General features: G+C 45.2%; 1 protein-coding gene across 4 annotated transcripts in view; it reads right to left on the minus strand.

Moving 5' to 3' along the window:
- Nucleotides 1–8,694: 8,694 nt before the first annotated feature.
- The window catches only part of CENPC (centromere protein C), a 29,273-nt gene continuing 15,582 nt past the window's right edge, over nt 8,695–22,385 (minus strand). For 3 of the 4 annotated variants that reach the window (XM_075421285.1, XM_075421286.1, XM_075421283.1), the window contains 5 exons: nt 21,779–21,874; nt 21,315–21,463; nt 20,735–20,825; nt 19,221–19,293; nt 8,695–8,880 (listed from right to left, as the gene is read on the minus strand). In XM_075421285.1, the coding sequence (XP_075277400.1) occupies nt 8,838–8,880; nt 19,221–19,293; nt 20,735–20,825; nt 21,315–21,463; nt 21,779–21,874 (452 nt within the window). In that variant the 3' untranslated portion in view covers nt 8,695–8,837. The remainder of the gene's footprint in view (nt 8,881–19,220; nt 19,294–20,734; nt 20,826–21,314; nt 21,464–21,778; nt 21,875–22,385) is intronic. The other variant, XM_075421284.1, reaches the window with a different exon arrangement.

Here is a 22,385-nt window from a genome sequence, read left to right on the forward strand (position 1 = left end):
CCACTGAACGTTAACCCTTGTGGTGCTCAGATTGCAGCAGCTGGGCTACAAAGTAGACTCTAAAACAAGGAGCTCAGTTGCTGTCTTCTGTAAACACAGGCTCTCGAAACGAAAACATATGCCTGTGCGGAGCAGGCAGTGATTGTCATAGCAGTTCTGCCTGGGTAGAAATTTAGTGTTTCCAAACCCACGGCTCCAGTTTCCATGGATATAAACAAGACGACAACTCTCCTCAACTAATTAAAAATACACACCATAATCAAAAGAAAGCAGCAAGTAGGATCACAGGAACAAACCTCTGAAAAGCCAAGTCAAGCTGGCCCTGCAGCCAGCTCCAAGGACAGGCCTTCCGCCCTCTGCAGAGGCTCGGCGCTCGGGAGCCTCGGTAAACAGGACAAGGGAAAAGAACAACAGCCACTCGCAAACCTGGGAAAAATCTTATTCAAAACACGGTTTCAGCATATTTTGACCGGTTTTTGTGTCCATTTGTCCCTGCATTCATTTTACCAGCTTCTGTGCTAGCCTAGGGTACAGGGGCATGCCATTAAAAGCACCCTCAGAGGATGAACTGCCAAAGAAAAGAGCAAACTAACAAAAAACCCCATGCCGAAACAACACAGCGTTCATTCATTCAGAGTGAGATGATGTGAGCTACCTAGCAAATCTGAAAAAAACAATTTTTGAAAGTCAAGTGCAGTCTTCTGACTTGTTTGTTCTGGTCAAATTGCTTGCATTCACTGTCTACCTTCAAGGAGAGAAGTGAAGAGACACCAATGGCCAAAAGCCACCACGTCAACACTTTTTGCCAATTTGGCCGTGTTCACACCGGGGTGTGTGAGTGCAAGAGAGAAACATAACCAGAAGCAGGGAAGCTCGCGGTTGTAAATACCAGGCCACCTCTTGTTCAAGTTCCCTTGGCTCAGTGCTGGTCCAAGAGCCTTTTTTCTGCAACATTTAGTAAAGCAACCTAAAGCAGTCTGATTTTTATGCCACAAATGTAAAATAATGAAGTGCAAGACTTCAAGCCTATGAATTCTCAGGGCCAGCTGAACTCCCATCCATTGATCCTACAGATTAGTAATATTTTGATTATTTCCTTCATGAGGGAAGAAAAAAAAAAAGGAAAAAAGTTAAATACAATCAGTCTGAGCTGGAAATAGGCTTCTTTCTGCCTCTTGCACAGACTGGGATCTCAGAAAGAGCAGCAGAAAGCAGAGACGATGGCAGTAGGACTGGTGTGTGGCAGAGCTTCACCAGGCTGGGGCAGCACCAGAAGGAAAGCATGGACACTGTGGCACAGGAAAGCTTTCCCCAGCATCAAGAGAGGCAGCCAGGAGAGCTTTCCACATCTCATCCTTTGGCTTTCTTTGCACAACATCACAAACTCCACTTTACAGTCTTAATTCCTTAGGCTGCAAGACATTTGGTGCTGGTTTCATACATATTCTTTCAGTGAAGCATGTGTATGGATAATACCCAGTTCAAAAGAAAAAAAAGGAAAAAAAATATCACTCGATCCTTAACAGCTAAGTTAAACCTGCTTATCTGCAGAGGAATGAAAGTCTTATTTTAGCAATAGCTGAACCACGTGAGAAAGCAGTCACAGTTGTGTACCAGCAGACCACACACCAGTGTGATAAAGTTGCTTCCTGCAGGAGAGGAGGATCCTCTTAATTCAAGATACTGAAAATGCACGAGACTCACACAGTAAAACCAACCCTCAGCTGCCAAAGATGCCTAATAAATGTGACTTTTAACAATCTCCTCTACCACCGCTGAACAGCGTGGAGCTTCTGAGGCTGCTCTCAACTACTGGGTACAAGCACTTGCCCTCACATCCACCGCACCCCAAGGCACAAATGAGCACACATGCCCTGATCCTTCCAGGCTACGGCAGGTAAAAGAAAAAGATGCATTAAGAAACTTCCTGCTTATGGAAATACAGTACGTGACATATGTGGTTATCACTCTGTTTCTGTCCAATGCGTTGATTTGATCCAACAAACAAGGAACTCTGACAGACTGTTCCAGATGGAAGCATCTCCAACACCCCGCAGCGAAGAACAGCAGTAGCGCTTCCCCGCATCAGACTATGAGCAGGAGGGAGCACGACTGCGTCTGGACAGTCAGGATGAGGAACGGGTCCCCAAACCCACGTCCTGCTCGAGGGACCCTGCAAAGCGACCCACGCAGCAGCTGACCGGAACCGAACGGCGCTTGGGTTGCGCCAGTCCTGGGCCCTCAGCGAGAAGGCCCGCGCCGCCCTCCCCTCCCGCTTGCACCCTGGGGCTGTGCGGCACCTACCCGGGCACGCAGAAGAGGCAGCAGACGGCCGAGCGCTAGAGCTGGATTCTCCACGGCTGTCGTTAATGGTAAATACGCACGGGAATTGAGGCAGGGCTCCGAGCAGCACGAGAGCTGCAGGTCCAAAGCCTGCACTTTAGCAAGGCTCTCGCTGGCAAAAACGCTAACAAGTGCTGCTTGGGCAGGGCTGATGCGAATGAATGTTATAAACGGAGCTTATAGAAACTTCCAGGAGCGGAAAAAAACCCTTGTTCCCTTCTCTGCAACGTTTAAATAACTTCATACACTAGCATTCACAGCACAGTACACTTTGTTTAGGAAAAAAAATTTTCCTCACCCTCTCACCTTCAAAAAACATCTTGGTTCCAGAATTGTTTTACTGCTGATACAGACTCTCAAGTTTCAAACACTGGGCAGCTCTACCACACTTGGCCTGTAACAAAAAATGTGAGTTCAGAGGAGGCAAGGATACTTTTAAAAAACCAACCAACCCACTCCCACAGCAGAAAGAAACCCAGCAACAACAACGACCCAACACGATGCTCAGTATACTTGAGTCCAGTTCACATGTTAAATCATTCCTAAGGAGACCTACTTTTACTACCCACAGTAAAGATTTTTGAGAAAATGAGCTCATTGCTGTGGAATTAATAACAGATCTATGCAGACTGACATTCCTAGGAGATAAAGGGAAAAATATTAAAAACTGATGCTTCTGGCAAATGAAAAACTAATGGACCATATTTCCCCAAAGGGATGGGACGTGCTTTCTTTTTATTTCACTCCAATGACTATGCGAGACCTACCACAACAGGTAACCCTCAGGGAGCACCGTCTCCCGCTAAATGGAAACACCATGAAAATTTCACAGTAAATGCAGAGGAGAGTGTAAGTCATCACACGCGAAGTCTGAAACACACTGAATGATCATGACACTGCAGCATAATGTAGCTTCATTTATGATTTACCTGAAAAACAAAACAATTATGCAACATTTTAACCCAGAATTTCTGTATAACCATGGCAAGAACTCCAGGGATTCAAATTGGAAGCAAAGCCACCATCATCTAGGAACACTATTTTTTCAAAGCTCATCTGTTTTGGCATCTGAGATTCAACAAGGCGAAGTGCCAAGTCCTGCACTTTGGTCACAACAACCCCATGCAACGCTGCAGGCTTGGGGAGGAGTGGCAGGAAAGCTGCCCAGCGGAGAAGGACCTTGGGGTGCTGGTCGACAACCAGCTGAACATGAGCCAGTAGTGTGCCCAGGTGGCCAAGCAGGCCAACAGCATCCTGGCTTGTATCAGGAACAGTGTGGTCAGGAGGAGTACGGAGGTGATCGTGCCCCTGGACTTGGCACTGGTGAGGCTGCACCTCGAGTACTGTGTTCAGCTTTGGGCCCCTCAGTACAAGGAGGACAGTGAGGTGCTGGAGCATGTCCAGAGAAGGGCAACGAGGCTGGTGGAGGGTCTAGAGAACAAGTGTTTTGTTTTGGCCTGGATAAATGCCAGGTGCCCACCAAAACCGCTCATCACCAAAATCACTCCCCCTCCTCAGCTGGACAGGGGAGAGGAAATATGAAAGGCTCAAGGTTCGAGACAAGGACAGGGAGAGATCACTTACCAATTACCGTCACAGACAAAACAGCCTGAACTTGGGGAGAAAAGGGAGTTTAATTCATCACCAATCAAATCAGAGTAGGATGGTAAGAAATAAAACCAGATCTTCAAACACCTTCCCTCCACCCCTCCCTTCTTCCCAGGCTCACCTCCACTCCCGTTTCTCTCAGAATCACAGAATCAAAGAATGGTAGGGGTTGGAAGGGACCTCTGTGGGTCATCTAGTCCAACCCTCCTGCCGAAGCAGAGTCACCTACAGCAGGCTGCACAGGACCTTGTCCAGGCGGGTCTTGAATATCTCCAGAGAAGGAGACTCCACAACCTCCCTGGGCAGCCTGTGCCAGTGCTCCATCACCCTCAGAGGGAAGAAGTTCTTCCTCATGTTCAGACGGAACTTCCTGTGCTTCAGTTTGTGCCCATTGCCACTTGTCCTGTCACTGGGCACCACTGAAAAGAGCTTGGCCCCATCCTCCTGACACCCACCCTTCAGATATTTGTAAGTATATATTAGGTCCCCTCTCAGCCTTCTCTTCTTCAGGCTGAACAAGCCCAGTTCCCTCAACCTCTCCTCGTAGGGGAGATGTTCCAGTCCCCTCATCATCCTTGTAGCCCTCCGCTGGACTCTCTCCAGTAGCTCTTCATCTTTCTTGAACTGGGGAGCCCAGAACTGGACACAGTACTCCAGATGAGGCCTCACTAGGGCAGTGTAGAGGGGAAGGAGAACCTCCCTCGACCTGCTGGCCACACTCTTCTTGATGCACCCCAGGATCCCATTGGCTTTCTTGGCAGCCAGGGCACACTGCTGGCTCATGGTTAACCTGTCGTCCACCAGGACACCCAGGTCCCTCTCCACAGAGCTGCTCTCCAGCAGGTCCGCCCCAAGCCTGTACTGGTGCATGAGGCTGTTCCTCCCCAGGTGCAGGACCCTGCATTTGGCTTTGTTGAACCTCATCAGGTTCCTCTCTGCCCAGCTTTCCAGCCTATCCAGGTCATGCTGAATGGCAGCACAGCCTTCCGGTGTGTCTACCACACCCCCCAGTTTGGTGTCATCAGCAAACTTGCTGAGGGTACATTCCAACTCTTCATCCAGGTCGTTGATGAAGAAGTTAAACAAGACTGGGCCCAGTACTGACCCCTGGGGGACACCACTTGTTACCAGCCTCCAACTAGACTCAGCGCCGCTGATGACAAACCTCTGAGTTCTGCCATTCAGCCAGTTCTCCATCCACTTCACTGACCACTCATCCAGCCCACACTTCCTCAGCTTCCCTAGGAGGATATCATGGGAGACTGTGTCGAAAGCCTTGCTGAAGTCTAGGTAGACAACATCCACGGCTCTCCCTTCGTCTACCCAGCCAGTCATGTCATCGTAGAAAGCTATCAGATTGGTCAGGCATGATTTCCCCTTGGTGAATCCATGCTGACTACTCCTGATAACCTTCTTTTCTTCCACTTGCTTGATGATGGCCTCCAGGATAAGCTGCTCCATCACCTTTCCTGGGATGGAGGTGAGGCTGACTGGCCTGTAGTTCCCTGGGTCCTCCTTCTTGCCCTTTTTGAAGATTGGAGTGACATTGGCCTTTCTCCAGTCCTCGGGCACCTCTCCTGTCCTCCACGACCTCTCAAAGATGATGGAGAGTGGCTCAGCAATGACATTTGCCAGCTCCCTCAGCACTCGTGGGTGCATTCCATCGGGGCCCATGGATTTGTGGACATCCAGATCACTTAAGCGATCCCTCACACAGTCCTCCTCGACCAAGGGAAAGTCGTCCTCTTTGTAGGCTTCTTCTCTTACCTCCGGGGCCTGGGATTCCTGAGGGCCAGTCTTAGTACTGAAGACTGAAGCAAAGAAGGCATTCAGTAGCTCTGCCTTCTCTGCATCCTCCGTCACCAGGACACCCGCCTCATTCAGCAGCGGCCCCACATTGTCCCTAGCCTTCCTTTTGCTGCTGATGTAGTTGAAGAAGCCCTTCTTGTTGTTTTTGACATCTCTTGCCAGCTTCAATTCCAGGTGGGCCTTGGCCTTCCTCATCACATCCCTGCATGCTCTGACCACATTCCTGTATTCTTCCCAAGTGGCCTGCCCCTCTTTCCACATTCCATGGACCTTTCTCTTCTGCCTGATCTCCGCTAGAAGCTCCTTGTTTAACCATGCAGGTCTCCTGCCTCCTTTGCTAAATTTCTTTCTCAGGGGGATGCATTGCTCCTGTGCATGGAAGAAGTGATGCTTAAAGAGCGACCAGCACTCATGGACCCCCTTGCCTTCGAGAGCCCTGGCCCATGGGATTCCTCCCAGTAGCTCCTTGAAGAGGGCAAAGTCAGCCCTCCTGAGGTCCAGGGTTTTGATCCTGCTTATCGCCCTGCTTCCTCCACGCAGGATCCTGAACTCGACCGTTTCATGGTCACTGCAGCCGAGTCTACCTCCAACCTTCACATCCTCCACCAGTCCCTCCGTGTTTGTTAACACGAGGTCCAGCAGCACGCCTTTCCTTGTTGGTTCCTCCACCACTTGCATCAGAAAGTTATCATCGATGCTCTGTAGGAACCTCCTGGATTGCGCCTGCCTAGCTGTATGGTCTTCCCAGCTGATGTCAGGGTGGTTGAAGTCCCCCAGGAGAACCAGGGCCTGTGACTGTGAGGCTGCTTGCAGCTGCCTGTAGAAGGCCTCATCAACCTCCTCCTCCTGGTCAGGTGGCCTGTAGTACACACCCACAGTAATGTCACCAGTATGAGCCTGTCCCTTAATTCTAACCCACAAGCTTTCAACTTGTTCCTCATTTGCCCCCAGGCCAAGCTCAATGCATTCCAGTTGCTCCCTCACATATAGAGCAACTCCCCCACCTCTCCTTGTTGGTCTGTCTTTCCTAAAGAGTCTGTAGCCATCTATGACAGCATGCCAGTCATGCGAGTTGTCCCACCACGTTTCTGTGACGGCGACCAAGTTCGTAGCCGTCCTGCTGTATAATGGCTTCCAGCTCCTCCTGTTTATTGGCCATGCTACGTGCGTTGGTGTAAACACACTTGAGCTGGGCTGTCAATCTCACCCCTGGCCTTGGCACTCCAAGCCTGGGCTCACCCCTAGTGAGCTGGGCAATATCCCCTTCCCCCTTCGAACCTAGTTTAAAGCCCTCTCAATGAGCCCCGCCAGCTCGTAGCCAAGAATTCTTTTCCCCCTTTGAGATAGCTGAGTTCCACCTGTCGCCAGCAGGCCCGGTGCTGTGTGCTCCCCCTCCCCCCAAGCAGCGCAGGGGGATGGGGAATGGGAGTTATGGTCAGTTCATCACATGTTGTCTCTCCCGCTCCTTGTCCCTCAGGGGAGGACTCCTCACACTCTTCCCCTGCTCCAGCATGGGGTCCCTCCCACAGGAGACAGTTCTGCACAAACTTCTCCAACGTGAGTCCTTCCCACCGACTGCAGCTCTTCCTGAACTACCCCAGCGTGGGTCCCTCCCATGGAGTGCAGTCCTTCAGGAGCAGGCTGCTCCAGCATGGGCTCCTCTTGGGGTCACAAATCCTGCCAGCAAACCTGCTCCAGTGTGGGCTCCTCTCTCCACGGGTCCTCAGGTCCTGGCAGGAGCCTGCTCCAGTGCAGGCTCCCCATGGGGTCACAGCTTCCTTCAGGCATCCATCTGCTTCAGCTTGAGGTCCCTTCCAGGGCTACAGGTGGATCTCTGCTCCATTGTGGACCTCCATGGACTGCAGGGGAACAACCTGCCTCACCATGGTCTTCATCACGAGCTGCAAGGGCAGACCCTCTGCTCCGGCATCTCAAGCAGCTCTCCCCCCTCCATCTTCACTGACCTTGGTGTCTGCAGAGATGTTTCTTTCACATTGTCTCACTCCTCTCTTCACTGCCGTTTCACCGCAGGTTTTTTTCTTCCCCTTCTTAAATCTGTTATCACAGAGGCGCTACCACCATCGCTGATTGGCTTGGCCTTGGCCAGCGGCGGGTCCGTCTTAGAGCCGGCTGGCACTGGCTTTACAAGACATGGGGGAAGCTTCTTGCAGCTTCTCACAGAAGTCACCCCTATAGCCCCCCTGCTACCAAAACCTTGCCACGCAAACCCATAAGAACAAGTCTTACGAGGAGCGGCTGAGGGGACCAGGATTGTTTAGCCTGGAGAAAAGGGGGCTGAGGGAAGACCTTATCGCTCTCTACAGCTACCTGAAAGGAGGTTGTAGAGAGGTGGGTGTCGGTCTCTTCTCCCAAGTAACTAGCAATAGAATGAGAGGCAATGGCCTTAAGTTGCGTCAGGGGAATTTTAGATTGGATATTGGGAAAAATTTATTTACTGAGAGAGTGGTCAGGCATTGGAACAGGCTGCCCAGGGAGGTGGTGGAGTCACCACCCCTGGATGTATTTAAAAAACGTGTAGATGTGGCACTTAGGGATGTGGTTTAGTGGTGGACTTGACAGTGTCAGATTTATGGCTGGACTTAATCTTAAGGGTCTTTCCCAACATACACGATTTTATGATTCTATTCTATGAAAAATATTTTACTTTCAAACTCCTTTTAAGAGTTTCAACAACTCCAGTGGAACAGTTGAAAAACTTCAGTGTTGGTGACATCCTTGAAGCCACTCAAGGTAGCTCACATTATTTATAAATATTTACAAGTCAAAGTCATGCAATTACCTGCATTTTCAAAACCACACAGACTACTAGAAAATGAATTCTTAAATGATTCAGACATCAAAGAAATAAAATCTGATTTGCATTATTTAACATTTATTGATACAAAAGAAAAATAATTCATAACAAACCACGTATTTACAATTTATACTGGAGAAAGATCTTTTAAGACCAGTGAAGCAACGTGCCCCTAAAACCGGGGTGTATTTCCAGTCGGATGGTAGTTACAGTGTTCTTTAGAACTCCTTGGCGTTAGATGATTTTCAGTCTGCAGGCAAAGTTATGCGGTAGAGGTGTCCGACAACGTCCTTCTCGCTTTTTGTCTAAATCACGAAAAGAACAGGAATCAGTCCAAATAAACCCAGTTAAAAAAGGCCTGTCTGACTGTGCCATGCTACTGGGGAGTTACTGGACAGTAAAGTGGAACAACTGCAAATTGTACTCACAGCAGCAAGGACATTAGAGCACTCACATACTCCAGTGGCAAATCAATGAAAATCTTAGCATCGTTTCAGCTATGCTCCAAAGGGCACATTAGCCTAATTTAATTTAACTAACAGTGGTCTCTAACGAGTGCATTCCCCTGTGCAAAGTTCGGAGTTGTCCAAGCCACATCTGGCTGTCACACCGGCCCTTGCTCTGCATGTATTTTCTTACGCTGTCTCTATTATGAAATGTTGTATTTTGTGCAGGACCAAGAGGCCTCAGCAAGTTCACGCATGTGTGAGTTTCACGCTATTTTTATAGAAATCTCATGTGTATTTTAATTCACTTAAGCTCATATTTAGACAAAATGGTCCAAAATCTACAATTTAGAGTAGTCTCAAAGGCCGTACGAAGCTGCTGACAGCAGGGAAAAGTCCAAGAACCAAAAGTGTTGCCAACTGAGAGAATAACGTCTGATGAAACTCACCACGTCAAGTGACAGCTGAGGACTATTACTCCAGATGCAGTTACACAGAAAAAGCAGCCACTCGACAGCCTGGACTGCACCAGATGCCAAATTTCCAAGCTGGTTTAAGCCCGCATACAGAATCAAGACTGCTGTTAAGACTTCTAAGTGAAAATAACAGCCCACTATCAAAATATCTTACGCTAAAATGTTTTGGGTATATATGCAGAAAATTGTTAGCCAATTCCCCAAAACTGATCAGAGGACTTCTCATCAAACCCAGGTACGTGTCTTCCTTAGAGGGGCACCTCAGAGCAAGACCAGAAGGGGAACGCTAAAGCTGACTGCTGTAACAAAGCTGAGCACGCACATTTCACCTTTTACTACAGAGAAAGAGCAAGCAGCGGCGCTGAGCAGTGGCCAAGCGCCCTGGCACACCCCGCACGCTCACACATGAGCTTTTGTCTCTTGGTGTCTTCTGCACCTCTTGACCTCTCCACAGCAACCGCAGTGATACGAATGAGGATGCCAAGCGTGTAGACAACCACTCTAGCGTACTTTGCAAACACAGGCTCCCACCCACAGGCAGGCAGTAAGCAGGGCAGAACAGAGGCTGCGCGTTCTGAACTGTGTGGGCAGAGCTGTTCCGCACGGAAGGATGCGTCAAATCACTTGGTCAGGTCTCAGCTCTGTCCCAAAGAGAAATGTATGAAGGTGATCCTGAAGCGCCAACCCACCTCTTCCAGCTCATTCAGCCCCAGCTCCTCTGACACCACAGAAGCATCAAAAACCAGGAAGCTTATTTTCTCCTGGCATTTACCAGAAAAGCCAGGCAGCAATGGGGTGTGAGAGGGCACATGTGCCCACATCCATATCTGCAGCAGCAGGCACGTGCTGCCATGCCAGACCTCTCTGCCAAAACCAGCTGGTGCCAAACAGCATCCCCAGTGGCAAGAGGAATGAAGACGTCAGAGCAGGTGAATGCCTGGACTAGGCTGCCAACACAAACTCAGGGCATGGCGTGGTGCCTAAGTGATGGCAGAGCCCCGGCAAGGCTGTGCCAAGGCAAAGGAAGGCACCAGCACACTGAAGTGGTGCTACAAGAGGAGCAAAAAGCACAGCGCTGCGATGCCCTGGGTAAGTCTGGCCAGGTGGAACAGTGCTGGGGCGGATTCTTTCGGCACTGCAGAACCAGCCTCAAGAGATGGATGAGGCTCAAGGGCAACCATGCAGGTCTGAAGTGGTCTCAGTTCCGCTTCTGCAGTATGGAAAGCAGCAGATGACAACAGCTTTGCTGGTGACATCCTAAGCTGACCTTTTCTTGGGATTAGAACTACACAAAAGTCTTCCTAAGAATGGAGGCCAAAGGAAGCTTTGCATCACTTCTCTGAGTGAGAAAATTGGGAGGCCAAAATTTCGCCAGGCCCTGTACAAAGCTTGAAGGAGAGATAGCAAAGGAACCTTCAGGCAGAAGAACACCGCTGAAACAATTAAAGTAACTGGAACTGAGTTAGAAAAATGATACAATCCTTGCAAGAGGCACAAAGACAAAAAAACCAAAAAACACCTTTGGTAAGGGAAATGCATCCAAAAAAGGCAAGAAATCAGTTCAGGCAGCAAGACAAAAAGTGAAGGAGCAGACTGAAACTTGATACAGCAGCTGAGGAGCTGAAACGGTGGCAGGTGAATGCCTCATCCCGCAGCCCGCTCCAAGGGGAAGGGGCGGTGGCGGGGAGAGACAAAAGCACCCTTTTGACAGATGCTTCAGGGAGACAGCTGCCAGCTTGCACAGCAGGACACAGCGCATCACATGGGCAGCATGCGCACATGGAATTCCTCGAAGAAAAGGAAATTACTGTCAACACTTATTTTAATCATGGAATCACTGAATGCTTTGGGTTGGAAGGGACCCTCAGGTGGTCACTCCATTGTAGAAGGCCACAAGGTTGGTCAGGCAGGACCTGGCCTTTGTGAAGCCATGCTGGCTGTCTCGAATTGCCTCCCTGTCTTTAGCATGGCTTCTGGGAGGATCTGTTCCATGATCTTCCCAGGCACAGAGGTGAGGCTGACAGGTCAGTAGTTCCCAGGGCCCTCCTTCCTACCCTTTTTAAAAGTGGGTGCAATGTTTCCCTTTTTCCAGTCACCAGGGACTTTGCCTGACTGCCGTGACTTTTCAAATATCCTGGAGAGTGGCTTAGCAACTACATCAGCCACTTCACTAAGGCTCTGGGATGCATCTCGTTAGGTTCCTCAGGTGGTCAAGAACCTGGTCTTCCCTTACAGTGGGAGGGTCTTTGCCCCTCTGGTCCCCATCTTGCAGTCCATCAACTGGGGAGGGGCAAGGAGAGAGGTTGCCAATGAAGACTGAGGCAAAAAAGTTGTTGAGTACCTCAGCCTTCTCCTCATCTGTTGATATGTGATCTGACATACCTGTAGTAGCCCTTCTTATTATTCTTTGCATCCCTTGCCAAGTTCAGCTCCAGCTGCGCCTTGGCCCTCCTGACCCCCTTGCTACACCACCAGGCAGCATCCTTATACTCTTCCCGGGATACCTGTCCCTGCTTCCACTGCTGGTGCAGTTCCCTCTTGCTCTTCAGTTTGACCAGCAGGTCTTGACTCATCCATGCCACTCTCTTCCCTTCCTTGCCTGATTTCTTCTTGGGTCTGAGAGCTCTTGTGCTCTGTGGAAAGCGTCCTTAAAGATCTGCCAGCTCTGTTCTGCCCCCCTGTCCCTGACAACCATTTCTCAGGGGGTCCTACTGAGTAACTCCTTGAAGAGCTGGCAGTTGGCTTTCCTAAAATTTAGGGTCCTGACTATACTCCTCGTCTTTCCCATATCCCTCAGGAGACTGAACTCCACCAGTGCGTGATCACTGCAGCCCAGGCTGCCTCCAGGCTTGACGTCACCGATGAACCCACTTGCATTGGTGAGCCTCAGGCCCAGCATGGCATCCCCTTGGGTAGGGCTGTCTGCTACCTGGCTTAAAAAGTTATCTTCAGTACAATACAATACATGAAGAGACCCCTTCTTTATAAACTCTGAAATAACTCAAGTTCCAGCTAAGTGCACAAAAGGTGGACATTCAAGCAAATTCTTAACCCATGCATAAGCCTAAATAATTACGACAGGTTTTGTATTTCATCAGCATGACAGTTTCATGGGAATGGGCAAGGAAGGGCACAGGAGGGCTGGGGCATGCACCTCATTTGCAACCCTCAGCATCTCACCAGAGATGAGCTTTGCAAGCTTATAAAGTCCTTCAGAAGAGGAGCTAAATTATTTTCAGTAAAAACAATATTACTATTATAGTTTCCCCCCCCTCTTTTTTTCCATCAAGAAACACAAGAAAATCATGCAGCATGGGTGCAGGATGTAAGCAACAGAAGCCATTTCATGACAAGGTAATGATTTCCGAGAGCTTAAATGGGGTTAGCAACTGAACAAAATGAAGCTATTCTAAATTCTGATAATTCACTCAATGCAATTTGTTTGAAAGGTTAAACAGGATGCTAAGATGGACTCGGTCTGCCACAAAACGAACAGGCAAATAAAGCAAACATTTAGAGCTACTTTGCCTTTAAAACACAGCAGGGCTTTTTTCTAGCTAAAACACTGTTCAAGTCTGGCAGTTGTGCTCTAATTTATTCCTGCAGCGACCTCTGTGCTTTACCTATGAATTACCTTAAGAGTACACAGTAAAGCTTAGTTGCTCAACAGGCAAATGTCTGCTTCTACTAACATGAAGAAAATCAGCCATAATAAAAGTCAGAGAGCATTTGCTGGATGCAAAAAGGCCTCTGCAATTATCACTTAATTGTCCTTCATGGGCCAATACTGGGAGTCTCATACTTTCCCATCACGGTTGATCCCTCCATCACTTTTTCTTAACTGGCTACTTAATTAGTCTTCCTTCCTGGGCTTAATTATAAATTTGTTTTGATTAATTAACCTCAGAGCTGACTTGGCGCTAACTGAAATATAGGAGAAGTGCTACGTTTCTTCAGTGTACAGGCTACTGCATCCTAGGGGAGCCCCATCTTTGCCAGCAGTACAATTTCAAGTTCAGACTGTGTTTGAAAAAAAATTCTTTATAATTAACTTTCATTTCTTGTAATTGCCCCCTCTGTACTATAGCACTAAAATGATGCTAACATGAAGAAAGGATAAAATTCAGTAAGCTCAGGCCTCTTGTTCAGTGGATTATACATTGTGTTCATTAGCCAAACCCTGCAGTTTTAGGTAAGATGACTTAATGGTCTTAAACACAAGTGCTCATAGCAATACTAGAATCCCACACCAGGAATGTAGGTTACCAGCGCAGACATCTGTGTTCTCATGGCACTGACACCAGGAAGATGCACCTTACCGATTGGAAGAGTCACATTATGCTCATCCAAAAGTTACTGAATTTCACTGAAAACTCCTTGCACAACCTAGACAAACCAGTCTGCAACACCTTTAGACAACACTATAGCTCTTCATTACGTCTACACCTGTCACATCCCTCCTTTCCTCTCCCTCTTTACAGCACGTTGATTCCAGAAGACACCCACACAGCGTTACCATGCATCTGCCATCTTGATCAATTCTCATTTCAGCAACTGTTACTGAATACGCAGGGAAAGGCAACTTCAAATCCTATGACCATGAAAAAATGTAATAAGCTCAATAAAATAGTGTGTGCTAACAGCTACTGTACCCAGTTAATAAACTTCCTGAAGAGTTGTCAAGAGTACTGCAGCTCTTCAGTTTTCAAATTTAAAAGTCCTTACCTATTGAGCTGCAAAGCACAGTTAAAAATCTTACTTGGGGCATTAATCTGTTTTTCCGCGAACACTTTTTAGATTTGTGTCTCAACTGAATAGTCAGACTGAGAAAGCAAACACTTTGCTTCCTTCAGCTCCTTGTTTCAATTATTGCCCCTCTTGTGCTCCAAACAAGAAAGGACTGCAGAAGAAGTACAAAGCAAACTTTTGTGAATGCATTTTCTTGGTCACAGGGGTTTAAACGAAGCAAATCAGAGCCGGAGCTTTGTGGGTCGGCGTAAGAACACGGAGCAGCTCTGCAGGCACTCCTTGTAACGTATTCATTCCCTAATAATCTGCAGCCAGCTGTTTTGACTGATGACCAACTACTGGCTTTATTCTAACAACTGGACCATAGGAATCACTTTGGTTGTCAAATCCTACATGAAGCTTTTCCGTGCAACCTGAGAAGCGTTTGGCTCTGAGATCCTCAGACTACATTTGTGAACATCCATGAAGTGACAGGATATTCTGAAGATGAAACATACCAGCTTGGAAAGACTAAGGTATTCAGTTACAACACCTGTCAATACCATTAAGGAGCCATGTTCCATACTCTTCAGTTAGATGTATTATCTGCAATCAATCACCGCTTAAAGTAAAACCTGTATTACAAAAGACCCCATGCAACAGAGTCTATACATCAGTACAAATGTAAGAAATATTTCTTCATGCTGAAGTGCCTTTTCAGCTGTTATGAAATGAGGAAATAGCTCTCTAGGTTTATTGGATTTCCCAAATGTTAATTTAAAATCATGTGCAGATAACCAATTCAGCTGTGTACTTGAAAAATAGAATAAATTTTCACTCAACAGTTTGTTTTATTGGTGCTGTTTATTTCTCTGTAATTACTCAGCTCATACTCTCCTATTTTATGTTTACAAAGTTGTATAAATACGGATGTGCAGACATGTCTGACAGTTTTGCGGCCATTCTTCTGCTCCTTTAAACTGCAAAAAAGCTTTGTTTAGTGTAACAGGAACAGCTTTCTAACCAAATGAAACTACAAAAAGATAAATTTTCAAAAGAACCTACTAACCAGCAAAGTCATTTTTCTCAAAGGGAGCCAAAGCCTTCAAAAATACGACTTTTTATTCTGGTGGGACATTGTCAGTTAAGCTCCTTAAAATATGCCTCTAGTTGTTACCACAATACCCAGAACACACGTACCTACTAACATGAAGCTGACCAAGTATGTGACTCAGCTTTCGTTTCCAGCTCTCTCAGCTACTGTTGACAGAAAGCAATGAATTAGCACACTAAAGCAGTGCTGTCCTCCAGGAACAGTATCTGTATCACACGGGCAACAGAAAAGGCCATGGATCTTTCATGAGGATGATCCCACCACAGCATGTAACACTCGCTAACCAACTTTGGCCTAGTTTTGCACAAACCTGGCTCAGATCTCTACTACTATTAGAGGTGATGTTCTGTACTCTACTGTAAGTAAAATGTTGTGGCAGCTGAGCTAAATATATAAGCCATTATGGTCTATGAAATAATTTAAAAGCTGTTTTAAAAGCTACACCAATATAGAATTGTAACGGATTAGGATTATACAAACCCTAAAACTGTATATTTAAACTAGAGACCATAACATGCTCTGTATGAGCTATTACTTTAGCTTTTTACCGAGTCTAAATAATTTTGCCACATACCTATTCAAAACCATCACAGTAGCTGGTGGAAGTTAGATTACTCAGAGTAGAAAATATGCTGATAAAAAGAATCACACATATGCAGGAATAAGCACGCTAACTTCTCACGCTTCATAGAAGGCTTTTTTCTTTCTTTGCAATATCCCATTTGGTAGAGGAAAAAAATAGACCCCCAAAGGTTCCCGACGACTACTCATAGCCTGGTGTACACAAACATGTAGGAAGCGGAAGCCAAAGGAAGACCAGGTAGAGGTGAAACATCACTTGATGCTTCTAACGACCGTTTCTTGTTTGCCACACTTCACAACGCAGCATCCATACGAGTCCTGGAACTCAGAACATTCTCCTGCACCTCCTCACACTATATTCAGGCTAGTGACAGGGCAGCAAGTTTTTTTACCAGTATCAAGTTGAAGAAAAGAATTCAAAATGCAATCCAGACAAATGGTGAATAACCTAGCTCAACTCAATTCCTGCGGTGCACTGATGTTTTAAAAAAACACTTTGAACAAGTGGCTGCAACTAGTACAACATACATGCCAACAGAATGAACTCAGCAAGGTTCAGTGCCAAGTCCTAATGTTAATGTAAACTGATTTACATGTCCTTGCAACAGAATTCGACTGAATTTATCTCCATCTGTAACACACTTCTTCCTCCCTTTCAAAAACCAAACCCTACTGAACAGAGACGCCGTCAAGGACAAACAGCTGTGCTTGAAGCCCCATCTAGTGACAAATATTGGAATTGCTGCTAAACAAAAGTAAACTCCCAGATACATCACCGTGCTTGGCAATACTGATTTTGCTACTTTCAACACATTTTGAGATGTAGTCAAATTACAAAATGTTTTCTGCAAACTATACAGGACACTTCTCCCAAGAAACCGACTAGCCAGGAAGCAACAAAACCACTGAGCCTTAAAACTTACATACTTCAACAAATCCACCTATTCTGCTGACACTCGCAGCCATAGAATTAGGAAAACACAGACAGGCATTCATGGCATCCTGACCTCGAACCTGCACTTGAACATCTGCCACCTTCCACCCTGTGCCAGGAAAAGGTTACTTCTGCTTAAGAAAACATCCCAAAGGGCGGATTTCTCTTTTACCAAAAGAAAATCCACTCAAAACCTTGCTGCCAAGTTGCAGTGCAGTGCGGCGGGGGAAGACGCATCAGTGCCCAATACAAGGGCAACGCATCACCTCTCTTCTGAACCCACCAAACTGGAACACATCTGCTGGAAAGCAACAGGCTGCCTTGAGCTCTGTCACAACACGCATCCACACTTTCCTTCAGGGCCATGAGCTCCACAGTCCGTACATGTTCACCATCCCCTTAACAAAGTTTCCCTCTGCTACCCAACCTGCAGACAGGTAATGCAGAAGAAAATTCGCAGGGTAGCTTCCTTCTGAACTCCCTGGCCTTTAACACAACTGAGAAGTCATCTTGTTCTGACTTTCAGCGGCAGTCAGTGAGCTGTTGGGTTCAGAGACCACCACATCCATGCCCTGACCACTGGGAGACACGCTTGGGCGAGGAGCAGAGGATCTTTGGTCTAACACTAGCTCTGTATTGTTTTCCAGGTGGCAAGTTTCCAGACCTCTGCAGGTCTGGGGAGTTGAAAGACTTGCAAACTAAATGTTTTAGTGGGTGGGATCCCCTCAAGCAGCGGAGACAGCATGCATGCCCATCTGGTAGCTGGTATGGCTCCAACGCAGAAGGGACAATATTTGAATCTCGCTGACCTTGAAGAGACAAACCCAAGCCCAGAATTTACAAAAGCTGCCAACATCAAATTATTATCAGCTGTAACTAAATGATCTGTTCTTTTTTTTACCTTTAACTCTTAAACTGCTTACAAGAGTTGAGGCTGGGAAAAAAAGGCAAAAAAAAGGTCCTTCTGTACAGTCTGAACTTTGACAGCAAATAGTTCATATCAAGATAGAGGAAGAACTAAATGGCAATAGACATGTTCCTCTGTTTCATCTTCTCAGAGTCAAGCATGACCTAGCCATGAATGCAAACATGCCACATAAATTCTACTGAGTATTTCCACTGTCAGTCTATATACGCACTAATCATAGGAATTACTGCTTGAAAGAGAATGATTTAAAAAAAAAATATTATCTCAAATTCCCCAATCTAAAGGGTCTTTCCCAGAGGCATGGAAATCTTGGTGTCCAAGCTCTTTCACAGACACATGAAGTTAGCTGACAGCTGAAAGCTTAAGGGAAGCACTACAGCTAATCCATCTTTCCTACTGTAACATATACTCTAGATTTAGCATAAACATCATGGCCACGAGTGTTTACTCAACCCTCAAGTCCTCAAAGTTTATGATTCCAATTCAACTTTCCCTGTCTCCTCCTCTTCTAGAATAGCACTGTCCACAGAGAGAAAGCACCCTACCAGAATAGCTGGAGTTTATCTTCAGCCAGAAGGAACCTTGAAGAGCCTGGGAGACAAATGCTATGTATACCATCTGCTGCCTAGACTTGGCTTCTGGAGTATACAGTATAATTACAGTTTTCCCAGAGGTCTTCGCTATTATCCAGGAACACAGCACGCAAAACAAAAGGAGATATTAAAGCAATATATTTGGCAATGACCTGTCGCTGTTACACAAAATAAGGCTATCCACAACGTTCAGAGCTAACGAAGCCATAGCTTCCATACAAAAGATACAACCAATAAGCTCCTACTTAAAGTTCCCATTTTACAATTTGAATTTGAGGCACTAATCACACATCTGCTAGACATGGAAGAAATGCCTGTCAGTAACATATTAGAAGAAGACTGGACCCCAGCACACAAGCATTCCAGCAGCACATCTCCTAGACAACAATTACTGGAATGTGAACAGCATGGTCCTACATTTAAATAGAGATTATTCACAGTGGTTTGCAGCAGGCCGGCATTAAGACTATCAGACATTAGCTGAAGATGTCAAAATTTTTTCAAGTGCTAGGCATCTTTAGGGAGATTAGACATATAAATACAATGTGGAACAACAATATGCTTTACCCACAAATTTTATACACTTCTCTTGCTGTCTTCGGACACAAGAACAGTAACTGACGCAGAGTGGGGCCCTTCAGTATGTCATTTCAATTTGGTAGCAAACTACTGTGGTTCTTCTGGGTTTGTTCTTGACTTTTCTTATGTTGATTTCAGCTGCCATGTATTAATTTGTAATGTTAAGCTGGGCACACTCAAACAGCTTTCATATGTAAAAAGAACTTCAAAGCATAGAAGAGCTTGAAAAGCATTTCAGCAAACTTGTCTGCAGAAATTTCTTCACCTGTCTTTTTTGAGTTGTGTGAAGACAAGAATACTTTCTTCGTTCAGAAGATTACGTATGTTATATCCATTTCCTACAAATAAAAACAAGTTTTCTTTAGCAGCCACTAGCAATTTTTGAAGTCCTGTCTTCAGCCAAGTGCATTATTATTTCATGTATTTTAACAGAAGGAATATTAGCTCTTAATCTAGGATGCCACTCTTACAGGCACGTCATTGCATTTCAAAGAGATAACAAGGATACAGCTAGCATCATTTGTTTTAACCTGTGATAAGATTAGAGTGCATCTCTGCCGAGAAGATTTTCACTGAAAAGAACGTTACGGGCTTGAGCTCTCATCTCTCAAAGCCCACAAGAAAACTTTAAGGTGACTGAATTTAATTTATACCTATAGTAAATCCAATAAAAACTGCACATGGAAACTTATCTGCAGATCTTCAGTTGTGATTTGCATACTAACATGACCACAAATATAGAAACATCTAAAGGGTACTCAATGTCAGGAATAAGCAACATCCTAACATTCATATACAGCCACTCTTGATTAATCACAAAGAGATCACCCAACCACAACCATTGCACTGCCCATCCAGGGATACTGAGACAGGCCATCAAGAAGCAGGGAAGAATGGAAACAAAGTATAGATCCTTATGGCCATATGGAACTTTCAGCAGTTTTTTCCCAAAAGCAAACTACACTAAATTGTTTCTGCATACCCCTAAACTTATACAATTAGAACAAGCACACACAAAAAAAACCTTCAAAGCATCAAGCATTAATTGAACAATGATTGTTCAATCAAGACATCATGGTGAAAGGTTAGTGGAAAAACAAGTTGTAGCTTGTAATTGTCTAACGCAGCCTCTTCACAAGAAAGCTGTACATAAGCTCTCTACAGATTCATGAACAGCCTGCTTTCCAACCACTACAAACTCTCCTGACTAGTGTCTTGCCCACCGAAGGATGGCTTCCCACATGGAGTTCATTCCACTTCTATCTCAGAAGGGGAAAATCAGAGGTGTCTAAATTCTCAGCAACCCACATGAAGTTACAACCCGTTCAAAAAGACATTCTGCACTTTCCATATATCAAGCACAAAGTGTAAAATACGATGAACTGATCCAAATGGAGTTTCATAATTTTAGGTAGAAAAACCAGCAAACAGGTGGTGACCAAAATAATTATATTAACTACTACTATATTAAGCTGTCTGTGAAGTTTCCCCAACATTATAGCTAGAGACAGAACCAGAATAGCACAAGAAATTCACTCTTAGAACTTGGTAGTGTCATCAAAAACTTTGAGGCCAACTCACATAAGCAGTGTTCGTATCACTGCATTCAAAGGATAGGTCATCAACCCATGCCCAGTGTAGGGTCACATTCCTTTCTTCATAACCCTATACTTTCCCCCTCAAACTAATCTCTTCCCATCATTCAGCTCGGTTTTGCGTCCTAGCATGCTAATTCAGTCTCATCCGTCTCACAAACTGGTTTTAAAAATATGTACTGACCTGCTGGAACATAGAAGAAGTCCCCTGTAGTCAGATAATATGATGTCCGATGTAAGGTGACAATAATTTTTCCGTGGATAACATGGAAAGCCTTAATGAAAGCCAAAGGGTTCTAAGATTAGTAATGTTTTCTTTTCAAACATTTAAGAAAGTTATCTAAGAAAATGTACGCTTTGTTTTGCATACATGTTGTAACAAAGACCAAAAACCAGATAAGCTAGCAGAGCTGCAATGCCCTTTTCCCACCCTGCTGTAAAATAAGATGCACAACTTAAAAGGGGACTGGGGGCCAATTTTGTTGATTTGATACTTCTGTCTTGCCTACAAGATCCAGACAGTAAGCATACATACAGGTTTAATGTGAAGCAAAGCAGGGCAACGCGCATGCAAAGTACCTCTAGCAAGTTTCTTTGGTTGTAACTCATTTCACAACTGAAATGACTCATTAATGTTTCCTCTCTTTATTTGCATTATAGGGAAAAAAAAAAACCCTGTCAGCTTTATATGCTACTGCCAACCATTCTAAGATTTTCTGTTTACATAGTCAATTTTTATAAAAATAGGAAAAAAGCACACTTACTATTGTATCCATGTGGACAAACTGGTGTCCCTTTTCTTTAAATGGTTTCAAAATCAATCTACCAGTGGCAAAAGCAGATGTATTTAAATTTTTATATATTTCTACTGATTCATCTTTGAAGAAGTGACAGCTTTCAGTGCTAACACATTCTACAAAAAAAGTCCAGGAGATTAACATTAATGCTAACACATAACAAAGTCTTGTTACTTGCTCAGTAACTACTTATTAAATCATATGCATTACATGTTGTTTCAGTCCAACACCCCCAAGACCTAGACTGAATATTTAGCTGAAAAATCAGGACACTTTTTGTGTCTCCCTCAGAATTTTCTCCAGAAGAGCAATGAATATTTCAACAGCTCACCTTTTTATGCTCAATGTGGCATGAACACATTTTTTTCTTATCAGTCTAGACACTTACTACGTAATTCAGAAAGGCCCTTGGTCACATCCCTACAACTCACCTAGAAGTACTTCCTCACTTGTTGCTGGGTCCAGTACAGCGGTTGGCTTAGAAGTATCAGCTAGTGTGTGATACAAATCTGCAGGTATGTCACTTCCTGGGGAGAAAAACACAAAAAAAAAAAAAAAACACCAGAAAAATAATCACTCTACATTTTTAAAACTTAACCATTTAACCACAACTTTTCCATAATTTTAGATTTCACACTTAAGTGCTCAAATTTGTTTTATTAAGTGACTAAACAGACTTTCTTCATACAAAAGGAAACCATCCATAACAATTCTTTGAAAATGTAATTTTCATTGGAATTATTTCTGTGAGCAATAGCTACAGGGTCTCTAAATCCCGAAGAATTTTCCAGGGGAATGCGAACTATTTATCCTATCCTATTAACGACAGTATTTACTCAAAAGTATCTGCGTTTTAAGAGAAGTGCTTTTCTAGCAACAGATGCTGAGAGGATATAAAATACAGGACGAAGTATGAAGAACAAGTTTTTTCCTCTTACCTACTGCTGATGGGCATCAGGAGACTTAAGAGATAAAGTGTTCAAAAGAATAAGCACATGTTCAATTATCCTTTCCTCGAGAAATACCATTACAGGAATC

The sequence above is a fragment of the Opisthocomus hoazin genome, chromosome 5 (genome assembly GCF_030867145.1).
Source record: "Opisthocomus hoazin isolate bOpiHoa1 chromosome 5, bOpiHoa1.hap1, whole genome shotgun sequence".
Lineage (NCBI taxonomy): Eukaryota > Metazoa > Chordata > Aves > Opisthocomiformes > Opisthocomidae > Opisthocomus > Opisthocomus hoazin.